The sequence below is a fragment of the Helobdella robusta genome (assembly GCF_000326865.2).
Source record: "Helobdella robusta unplaced genomic scaffold HELROscaffold_1, whole genome shotgun sequence".
NCBI classification, from domain to species: Eukaryota; Metazoa; Annelida; class Clitellata; order Rhynchobdellida; family Glossiphoniidae; genus Helobdella; species Helobdella robusta.
The window spans coordinates 5,340,687-5,352,810 of NW_008703570.1; the positions used below are offsets into that span (position 1 = coordinate 5,340,687).

The following is a 12,124-nucleotide window of genomic DNA, read 5'->3' on the forward strand; positions in this document are numbered from 1 at the left end:
CTTTCAACATTTTTTATATAGATTTTTTGCTATCGTTGAATACTAACACAATAATTCTTAACGTAATTACTTTGTCATTTCTTAATGTTTATAGGTCGCCAATATAACATCTTCATTCTTCATGACGTTGTATGTGTGCGACCGACACGTCGCAGTAATTTATTGAGTAATTGAATCAAATTCCAATTGATCTATCCAGGTTATATGGATCTTAAAACCGGCCTGAGTGCGTATCTAAAAAAATTTGCTGACAATGGAAAAGTTAGTACTATAATAGACTTTCAACCATTTTTTTTAATATTATCAATCAATTTATTATCAATTATCAATCAATCAATCAATCGACTGATAATATTTAAAAAAATCTAATGTTTAATCTAAAATCTAATATATTTTAAAATATTAGAGTATTTTAATTTTTAAAGGTCGTAAGAGAAGAAGACATCGCAGAGTTTTTTACCGATTTGCAAGCTAAAAAACGTCAGAAAACGGATGCCAAACAGTTTTCTTAATTTCTTTAGTTGGAACTTAACTGACATTTATGTAATGTCTTACATTGATATCGATACTTATATTTATAATCCTAGTTTGGCTGGATGAGAGTCGACCGATCTTATTAGTATAGTTAATGCTAAAAGCTTGTGAAAGCTCAAATTTAAATTATTTCTAAGTTTACATGGTTATGAATAATGTGATTTTATTTTACTTATTCATTCACAATAAATGACATACTTTAGGTCTTTAAAATTGATTCGACCAAACTACTACAAAGTTGTTATGTTTTTTATTTTAAGCGCATTATGTTTTTGTCTGATGTTTTTAAATGGATTTTTGATGCATAAACATTTACTCTATTTTCTAAATGTTGTAATGCTTGATTATTTATCTTTAATAGCATGTCGTTAAGTAGTTGACGCCATCAGAATTCCAGCGTTCATTACGCCCTAGATTTCATAACTATCTTATCAATAATTTTCAATAAATTATCCACTCTCTTTCAAGTACGATAGTGCGAGTGTTGGTACTTTAGTCTGGCATGCTTTGTCAATTGTTATTGCGCGTCTGTCGACCACCCAACCAAGCGTCATGGTTTTACCATAGTATCCCTCCATTTGTACAGTCTACTGGAAGCAAATAAGAAAAATAATGACTTTACGCATTTCTTGCAGAAAGACTCCAGCAAGTGATTGCAGCGTAAAATTATAGTCAATGTCGTAATTGCTTCAACGTTCACGTCAAACGCTCCACTTCCTATAGTAATTCGAGTCATGTGACTGAATACAAAAAATTTCAAATCAAATCGATCAAACTTCATTCACTCGAGTTTTCAGCTTATCTCATGAACTTTATAGTATCAAAATTTTGACAACTATTTGGTGTCATAAATCTAGCATTTCAGTTAAATCTTCTGCTTCGCTGAATAGCATTTTGTCCGAAGATTACAGTGATGTTGCTTCACCGTTAATAAACGGGTTCATTTGTAGTATAATTTCAAAACAATAGGGACAGAAAATGTAACTTACAAAATTAATAAAATATTGATGTTTAACTAGTTAAAAATTAACAAAATTAAAATTATTAAATACTTCATAAAATAAAAAAAACAGCATTTCATAACCGCTCTACGCTTTTGTTGACGTTTTTAGGCGCAACATTGATACTAAAAGTTAATATTTTATAGAACGTTTTCACTTTTCCATATTATTGATTCTTTTTCATTTTTAATGCTAAGATCCCTAAGATCTAATTAAGTTTTGATGAAGCAACGTGTTGGCGACCTATAACAAGAATACAACGTGTTGGCGACTGGTGTTGGCTCAAAAATATATTTCTATTTTAATAAGCTTTCTTCGGTTTGTTCTGTCTTTTCTATATTTTCCTAAAAAAAAAAAATCGGTCAAGATTTTGCCTAGATTTAATAACTGAGATCTACAGGCAAGTGCTAAGTAAGTTGCACATTGTACTACTGTAACTTGTTTGTAATTTTGTATTTTAATTTTATATATTTTATTTTTATGTAGTATTTGTTTGTTTGTATCGTTAATTTTATATTGTTCTAATTTAATTTTAGTTAATTTGATTTAATATAATTTATAATTTAGTTGTGATAATAAATTTTTAAATAAAATGATTTTTTTTACATTTTAATTTGTTAGTTACTAAAAAAAATAATTAATTTTTTATTCTTTCTTTACTTTACATGTTATGTAAGTTTTTAATATTGTTATAGATATAGTTTTAGATGCTTTTTTTAGGCTAAATGGTGTTGTCGTAAAGACGTAAAGTAAACTAATATTATTTTGTTTTGATATAATTATAATTATAAAAATAAGATAGTAGGGTAATCTCAAAGACAGCAAAGTGGTTTTTCCAGCAATATTTATTTATAGTCAACAGTTTAAAAAACAACACACAAGCTCCTCTCACGGTACATCTAAAAGTTAAACTAAATAATAATAAAAATGTCGTGAGCTACAAAAATCAAAATTTTAAACCTATTTTGACTAGAAAAACAACAAAACCTCCAAAAAATTATAAAAATATAAAACATTACAAAATGTGTAATAAAATTTTAAACGTATCTGTTGAAAATATAGTTTCACGTAGAAAATCTTTGGAAATGTGCCTAAGATAAATTTAAACGGATGCATGGCACCTGCGATGCTCACATCTCATCGTATCTGGATGAGTTTATGTGGCAGCGCGGTGCTAAAGACCGTGACAAGCTCATTCGTACATATTATGTTGTATGAATTATTCTTTTTTTTTGTCAAACGTTTTTCATTCATTTTTTTCAATTTTAAATTCAACGACATTTAAAAAATAAAAATTCTTTAAAAAACCATTTATTTTCTTTTAATTTTTACTTCATAATCGGTGGAAAGATATATTCAGTTTAACTTCAATTAGAAAGATATATTTAGTGTAAATTCAACGACATTTAAAAAATAAAAATTCTTTAAAAAACCGTTTATTTCCTTTTAATTTTTACTTCATAATCGGCGGAAAGATATATTTAGTTTAACTTAGAAGCACCTCAATGATTATATCTCAATGGTTGAGCATTGACGTAGACATAGAAATTGAGCTACAACATTTTTCAACGGGAACCAAGCATTACAATTCCAAAATCGTTTAAGGGTAGATTGCATTGTTAAGCGTTTTACATTTTTGTTTTTTTTTTAAATTCAATAGCATTTGAAAAAAATACTCAAAGAACCGTTTTCCTTTTTTTAGTATTCCGGCTGTTGTGTACATTATATGGCCGCTAACCAATGAACACCCAAGCTGTATTTAGTTTATTAGTTGCACCATGGGTGGAGCTTATGAGTTTCTTTAAACTGTTGACTATAAATAAATATTGCTGGAAAAACCACTTTGCCGTCTACAGGATTACCAGATGGTAGTTCTATAATTAGGTTGTCTTTTTTAAATATAATAATTAAAGACAAATTAAAGACAATTAAAGTTTAATTGTAAAATCTCTGCGAGAATATTCAATATATTGATGGCCAACAAAAGTTCTCAAGTTATTTAATTAAACATATTTTCAGCAGTTTGTCAGAGTTGGATATAAAATATCTGACTCCGACTTAAAAATTTTGAGTCCAGGCTGACAACTGATTTTCAGAGAAACTGGTTGAACTGATCTATCAATGTCATTGATAGATTGTTTTTTTGTATGAATATTTTTTTTAAATAGTTCTTGATTGTGGCTCATAAGATTTATCATTGAATGATAAACAAATGAATGTCAAAATATATTTTATTTGCAAAATTAGCTTTATAATACTGCTGATCAAGTCAGAAATAATAGATCTAAAACTTTAATAATGATACATTGATTTGTTATTGCAGTCAAGCTCATCTGATTTTTATAGAGTTGTGTCTGATGGAATTTGACTTGCATTTTTTGCAAAATTTTAACATGTTTCAGTTATTATCAATTCATCATTATAACCTCCAATATTCAATAATTTATTTCTTGGAATGTACATATAATTTTCAGAATAAAATTATGATTTCATCAAACCCAAAAAATAATGAGTTGAATCACTCTGGAGGTTTTGGCAATGTAATAAACAAAATTTTGAGACAGAGAACAAAAACAAAACGAAATCCGGTTTTGGCTAAAACATTAAAGTCTTCTGTTAAATGTAGAGATGTGAAACCAGATTGTGAATTGGAAAATACATCTAAAAAAATATATTTGGTTAGTTACATATTTTTTAGTTGGTTTTTTGTTACATGCATACATACACACATGTATGTATGTATGTGTATATATATATATATAAATTGTTGGTAGAAATACATTGTATATATTCTAGGTGGTTTGAAAGGAAACCTCGACATAACCAAGGAATTTGTTTGTAAACCATGTAAGTTGAAAGATTATGCTTATCAAAATGGTGATACTTGGCGCCTGGGAATTTTATGAATGGAAAGAGTTGAGTCCTTTTGATATCTAGGTGATATGCTAAATGAGGAGGTGGGATCGGATAGAGCGGCCAAAGATAGAATAAATATTGGGTGGGAAAAATTCAGAGAAATAACCTCTGGGCTGTGTTCCATAGATATACCATCAGGTCGGAAGAATAGGATATGTAAAACATGTGTGAGAAGTTGCCTACTGTATGGGTATGAAACTTGGGTTTTGATGAATGAAAATTTGAGAAGGCTGGAGAGAACAGAAATGCAGATATTAAGAAGAATAATGAAAGTATTCTTGAGGAATGGTCTAAGTAATTAGTTAATAAAGAGAGAGAGTTAGGAATAAATGAGTTGTCAGATGTAATTAGAAGTATTAGATTGGGATTGTTTGTCCATGTGGAGAGGAAAGCAAATGAGGACTGGGTAAAGAAACGTAGAACTAAGTGGCAGACCTAAGCTTACCTGGAAAGAACTAGCCCAGAATAGAGAAGAATGGAAAAGATTATTATTATTATTCAATTGCATTTATATTCTGGTCCATCCTGAAATGATCCATAAACTTTTTTAAAATGCCAGTGCTGTCTCAAGATTTCCCATTCATTTTTATTATGCTAAAATTTTCTCCCCAGCCAATGAAATATTCAACCTTGTTTTTTCATTCTGACCTTTTATTTCCTCCTTCCCTTTATCTCCCAAGTTCGGCAGCTCAACCAATTCAATTAATCCAATCCAAACTTATTTTGATGCCTCATCATACACTCCCACCAAACACACCAAGCTCTTTTCACATCAACTTACTGCTGTGATCTTTCAAGCAATTAAATTTTACTTTTTGTCTTCCTTTATGCTCTTTGTTGGTCGTCATCTGTACTTAACCAATTTATCTGTTTTAGTGAGAGAGCATTGAATGAATAAATAAATAAATATTTGAATAGAGAAAAGAATGGGAGGAAATGTGTAAAGTGAAGCCAAATATATTTGAACGAGAAAAAGAAAAACGGTTACAAAGAATTGCTACGAAGTTTGTTTTTTTCATTTAAATATAGTTTATATATTACATATAATTATTCACATTATGATGCCATTTTGTACGTCAAATAATTTATTGAATTTTAGAATTTGTTTTCTAAATGTGGCTCTTATATATTTATTAAAATAAATTTAAATTTGTTTCTTTTCGATTTTTCAAGAATTAATTTCCTCAAAAACTAATTTTCTTTTTTTGGTCTCTGAATCATTCATACTTTTTGTTTTGTTTGACTCAGAAATTCAATTATTGATGAAAATCACTGCATATTCCGCGTTAGTTAACTTCCTGCTAATGCTAATGGTTAGAATCATTGTCAAGTTTCTTGAGTTCAAAACCTAAATTTTTATTAATATGCTAAATGTTCTATTGTGCTTAAAATAAATAAAAATTTTGGTTTTTAACTCAAGAAACTTGAAAATGCCTTACAATCTACCAATAGAAACAACAACAACACACGTTTAGACGACATTTTCCCCGAGATCGGGGGTTGCCGTTTGGCTACCTATGATGAAACCGAAATACCCCTCGACGCCATCCACATCTGTCAATCTACCAATAGAAAAATAGAAAAATTAAACGGTAAGTTAACTAACATGGAACATGCGGTGATTTTTAGCAATATATATATTTATTTATTTATCTGCCTTGTGTGCTTTTGAGCAAAAGGCTAGGCTCACCGCTCATAACTGGTGGTTGTCGTCAGGGTCGGTGTCCGGATGTAAAAAGTTTCCCCATAATTTATTTCATGCCATCACAAAACAACGGCCCCTAGTTCCCAGCAGGCCTTAAGTGGTCAAGGGGTGTTAAGAATCCATGGGAAGTATACCGAAATCCTGCGTCGTAAATGAAATGGATACAACTGATCGCCTAATTTGGCGCAAAAAATTGTTGGCAGAGAAAACAACGTCCTACCTCGGGAGAACTGTGTCTCTGGACAATAAACGATGATTGATTGATTGATTAATTATATTTATCTATATTTATCTATATTATATGTTACTGAAGCACTTATGAAGTAGATATTTGAGTTTACAAGAAGTTCGGTGGCTTAATAAAGGGGCTGAAAGAAAAGTTTAAATTATTTTGGCCAGGAAATGAAGCAGAAGTAGAAGTGATGATAAGTGAACATTGGATAAATAAGGTAGTTGGAGTAGTTAGGAGCAGTAACAGGTACATGATGGTTAAACCGTCAACTGGAAATGGGATGTCAAATGTAATTTCGAGATATGCTCCGCAAAGCTGTAGAAAAAAGGAGTATAAAGGTAGATTTTGGGATGATTTAAATGAAAGGGTGATTGGGATACATGAAAAAAGACGATGATTTTGTGATGGGACATATATAATGAAAGAGATTTTTTTGGCTGTTAGTGCCTAGACAGAATTTGGTAGAAAAGAATCAGACCAAGAATAAAAATAATCACAATTTGTATCTAAATTAGGAAAAGTATATGGAATGGCCGCAAGTTCTATAGATTTGAAACATCTCCGTACATGAACACAGCTTTCAAGTTTGGTAAGGTTTATAATGGATGAATTAAGTTATTAGATGTAGTTTTAATGCTCGTCACATCTTTTGTGATTGTGTTTGTACTTTGAATGGAAAACTGGAAGAAGTAAGTGTCAAAATAATTTAAAATTTTCAGTGATTTATGCAAGTAAATAAACTCAGGTCTACCAGATGATGAGATGAAATAATTTGTTTTCTAATAGCTGTGTTATGAGAGTGATAAGAAAATTATTGGGATTGAAAAAAAAATTATCAATGTTGCCATTTTTCATAATTTGAATAACCATGTTATCTTTAAACAGGGGCATTGTCACTTTATTTAACTCTGTACAAAAGCAACAAAACATCTCTAACGAGAAACTAAAAAATTCGAAATCTATCAGAAATCATGAAAAGATTAAGCAACAATCCATTTCGAAGGGCGAATTTCTCGATATATTAAAAACTAATAACCAGGTAAATTTTTTCTTTGAATTATTTAAAAATGCAATCTTTAATAACTTTATTCATATTTATATGTTTAGCCTACTGTGGATGACTCGACATGGAAAATTTTGAGAGATGATTATATGATGGATGCATCAATTAAAAATTGGGATCAAGACAGCGATAAATCTGATAATTAATTTTCATTTCAAATTTTTTTTTTCAGAATGTTTTTTTCATTTTCAAATTTTTATTTCAAATGTTTTTTTTCATTTCATATTTGTATTTCATAGTATTTTACTTAAATTTAATTAGTTTCAGCAATAAAACGTTATAAAAAAAACTATTATGCATGAGCGAAATGGTCAAGTTTCAAATACAGGTAAAATTCTTCATGCTTAGGAGAAGATTATTTTATTTTTGCTACTTTTCGGTGTCTTTCTTACAGTTTTTAATGTTAGATATGAAATTACAATCTGCACTGATTTCTAAGTTACGTTTTACCTGATAAGTCGAAATCAGTTTGTGAATATAACCAAACATTTATCTCCAAATATTCCTCTACATTACGACGTTCATCAAGGTTCTGTATTGGGACCACATTTATTTACATTCTATATTTCACAAGTTTACAAAATCGTCAACAGCTAAAACATTAACAATCAACAAAGTGCCGATAATGCTCAACTCTTCATATCACTAAATAAGGACTATTCAACTTCCCACCTGCATCGCTTCAATAGAATTGCAGTTTTTTCAGAACAATTTGCACTTTAATGCAAATATAACTAAATTCTATTTGGCTCTTACCATTTAGTTAACCTGCTAGACAACTTGATTTCGGTAAAAGGCCGACCAATTTCTGATTCGGCCTGTCAGGTAATTTTGCCCCATAGAGGAACATCACTGTATTCCAAGAGTTTTGAATGGGCTGCATGCGTACTTGAAAATGTCTGAGTCGTCCGTCGTTACCTTCAAGAAAAATTTAAAGACGTACTATTCATGTTCTCAGTGATATACAATTTTTCATTTTTTTCATATATTTTTGTTCGTAAATTAACTGGTAGCATTTTTGAAAAATTTGTTAAAATTAATGCTATAAATTTGTCGTAATAATATTATTAATAATCGTAGTTTCTATATCTAACACACTTAATACTCTTGTAGTAACATAGGTAAAAAACTCACTCTCTGTAATCATATTATCTCAATTACCAAAACTTGCAATAATCTCATACGTTAAATACGACACGTCAGACAATTCTTATCAACTTAATTTGCCTGTGATTTATCACGATGTGTGATATTGTCAAAACTGGATTGCTGCAATTCAATAATGTTTGGCATATCCAGGTAACATGCCTTCAAAGAATGATGAACCGACATATTTTTTTACAAAATCTTAGAAAAAATAGAAAATAGATACAATTTGTTTTTAAAAAACAAGACGAAGGTATCAATCATACACTTAGTTTTTTAAAGCGCCATTTTTGCGATGTTTGAGTGCGCTCCTCAATTAATTTTACAAATAGATTGGTCTTGAGACCCACTCTGAATTTCGAAAGTGATGCAGAAGTAGTTAGAGAAGGAGGTAAAGAAAAGAAGCGGATTAAGCGTAAGAGTGTTTAAGAAAAAGTGAGAACGAGAAGACGATCGTAGACCGAGACGTTAGGATTAGAAAGGAAATGTAAACTTTTTTATTCAGCGAGGATGAACATAAGAACTTCTAGCAACACTATTAGCCTGAAAAGAAAAAAACATGACAGAATCAAAAATAAAGCCTAAACTGTTGTTGATGTTTTTGTTGGTTATGTTGTTATTATTTATGATGCTGCTGTTTTTGTTGATGATGTTGTTTATGTGAAAAATCAAGAGTTTTTGAATCAGGTTAAGACATCAATAGAAGGAATAGAAATATAGAAATAAAGACTTTAGATTTATTAAAACATAATATTTCAAACCTTGGGGTCATGATCATGGATATATATATATATATATATATATATATATATATATATATATATATATATAACCATGGTCATGAGAGTCCCAAACCCAATTTCAATTGTAAATAACTTTGAAAAGATTTTTAAAAAATTGCAAATATGGTCAGGTTAAGTTCAGACAAGATGGCCGAAAAGTTTATTTTGAACTAAATTCTACAAAATGTATTTGCATTGAATAAAGTGTGTTGAATTTGTGAAGAATTTGTAAGTGGCAAAGATGTAATAAACTTGCATAATGCATCGATATTCATGTTTGACCCAAAAACAAGAGGGGACATAATAAAAGATTACAAATAGAAAAAGTAAAAAAAGAAAACTGCCGAAAAAAGTTTTTTACAAATCGTATAGTCAACAATTGTGATAACTTATTCATGGATATAATATATATCCATATATATTATATATATATATATATATATATATAATATATATATATATAATATATATATATATATATCCATGAACTAATCATATTATATATATCCATGAACTTATCTCAGGAAGCAATTGATGCAAAAGATTTGAATATTTTTAAAAACTGTATAGATTCAATTTTTGGATGAATAATTTAAAGCTGTTAACAGTCACGTTACTATTGTAACCTGACTCAATGCACACACGTGCATCACTGCATATTGTTATTATTATTATTATTATTATTATAATCGAACAAATCGGTCAAGGAACTAAAAAAAGAGCTAAAGCAACTAAAAATATTAGGCTAACACAACCACAACTTCGACAACCAGATCATCAACACCAGTAAGTCCCTTCGTTCTAAACTACTGTCAATAAAACTTTCTAAACATAAAGGGAAAAAATCTACAATCACCACTCAACTAAAACAACGATTCTGGTGGGCATGCAAGAAAATATTTGCAACAACAAAAAACATGACACCACTATTCAGCTCTATCGATTGTGAAAATTATTTCTTCAATATTCTAAACAACATCAACAACAAGAAATATCAACTCCCTATTTGGGCACAAAACGCAACAGCGTCCACAATGCCCTGCAACGTCAATCCTCCTACCTACCACGAAATATCTACAATAATCTGCAAATACAGATCAAAATCATTACCATGTCCGCTAGATCAGATCTCAATTATTTCATTTAAAAGATGTCCTATATTGCGCACCTTTCTCCACAAATTGTTTACGCAATGTTGGTTGTCCTCTAGAATCCCATCATGCTGGAAGAAAGGTTTCACAATGCTTATTCACAAAAAAGGTGACGCACATGATCCGGCCAACTTCCGACCAATAACACTTCAACCTACGCTCTAATAAATATTTTCATCCTGCATTAACAACAAAATGTACAACTTTTTAGAATTAAACAACCTCATCAATAAAAACATCCAAAATGGTTTTTATCCGAAGGTGGACGGACTGACCGAACTTACCCAGCTTTTATCACACATGACGCTAAAAGACATCAAAGAACAATAATTGTCATTTTTTTGGATCTTAAAAACGCTTTCAGCGAGGTCAGCCACGACCTAATCTCATCCACTTTAGACCATCATCATATACCGCCAATGATCGCTGATTTAATATACGCATACATACGCCGACTACACCATATCAGTTTCGGGTTGCGATCAACTTACACCTCCTATCCAGGTCAAACGTGGCGTGCTCCAAGGTGACCCTCTTTCGCCTCTGCTGTTCAATTTGTGCTTCAATCCTTTAATGAAAATACTGGAAAAGCCTAAATATCAACAATGCGGCTACATTTGGGGACCTACAGCCAACTTGAAAACGAAAGCATGAATGAAGTTTGCCGATGATACGGCAATTATTGCTAACAGCACGGAAAGTGCTCAAAAGTTGATCGACATCAACCAGGCTTGGTGTAACAAAACTGGTATGAAAATAAGATTAGATAAATGCTCATCATTCGGCATGAGGAAAAAAAAGGTGTTTACAAACAGTTCCTTCCAAAGCTGACCATAGACAATGGAACTATTCCTCAAGTCGAAATAGGGGGGGGGGGCACTTCATATACCTGGGCAAAATATACAACTTTGAAGGAAAGGGCACAGAAGCCAAGAAATTGCTAATCGGTAAATTAAAAGGTTTGTTGTCGGTGATCGGCGAACTAGATGAACTCCAAATTTTAAGACGATACATACCATCACAACTGGCTTTTGAGCTTAGGACATACGATGTCTCGTTGACCTGGATTGGCAGCTGCCTTGACCCATTGGTGGTAGAAGCAGTGAGAATGTGGCTGTCATTGCCAATCAGTAGTTGCCTGTCAAAGAGCTTAACACTTCCCTTCAAACTGGGTGGATTTAAATGTTAGATCTCTCAAACATTACGCCGAATCATTGAGGATCAAACTTCGGAACTATTTAAAAGCCAATGGAAACGAGGAGCTAAAATACCTGTGGAGCGAATCGTTCAGCGACTTCATTACAATCGACAATATGCTTCCTGACGCCAACGACATCAAACCGACGCTTAAAGCAATAAAAGAACAACAACAAACCGCAGCTTTGAATCATCTGACATCCCTTCAATGTCAAGGAACAATATTAAAATCAATTCAAGCACACATCCCAGCTGTTCGCATAGATCGTTGGTCGAGGTACGTAACATGTCTTCCGGAAGTTCTGTTTAAACTTGTCAGAAAAAGTTTAATCCAGCAACTTCCGACAAACGCCAACCTTCAAAGATGGGGAAAATCATCCACTGCACAATGTCCTCT

The 12,124-nt window shown here is 31.2% G+C and overlaps 2 protein-coding genes across 2 annotated transcripts in view; both read left to right on the forward strand.

The window, feature by feature from the left end:
* Positions 1-512, forward strand: part of HELRODRAFT_62887 (hypothetical protein) — a gene marked incomplete at both ends in the record, with an annotated part of 11,106 nt that extends 10,594 nt beyond the window's left edge. The window contains 2 exons of the mRNA XM_009010888.1: positions 200-261; positions 426-512. Of these exons, the coding sequence (XP_009009136.1) occupies positions 200-261; positions 426-512 (149 nt within the window). The remainder of the gene's footprint in view (positions 1-199; positions 262-425) is intronic.
* A 2,996-nt stretch (positions 513-3,508) lies between these two features.
* On the forward strand, positions 3,509-7,597 carry HELRODRAFT_158944 (hypothetical protein; the record flags this gene model as incomplete). Its single annotated transcript, XM_009010889.1, has 9 exons — positions 3,509-3,529; positions 4,010-4,213; positions 4,310-4,382; positions 4,473-4,589; positions 5,927-6,043; positions 6,556-6,634; positions 6,904-6,972; positions 7,274-7,427; positions 7,496-7,597. 9 exons carry the CDS (start codon positions 3,509-3,511, stop codon positions 7,595-7,597), a joined length of 936 nt encoding a protein of 311 aa, XP_009009137.1.
* Positions 7,598-12,124: the final 4,527 nt, after the last annotated feature.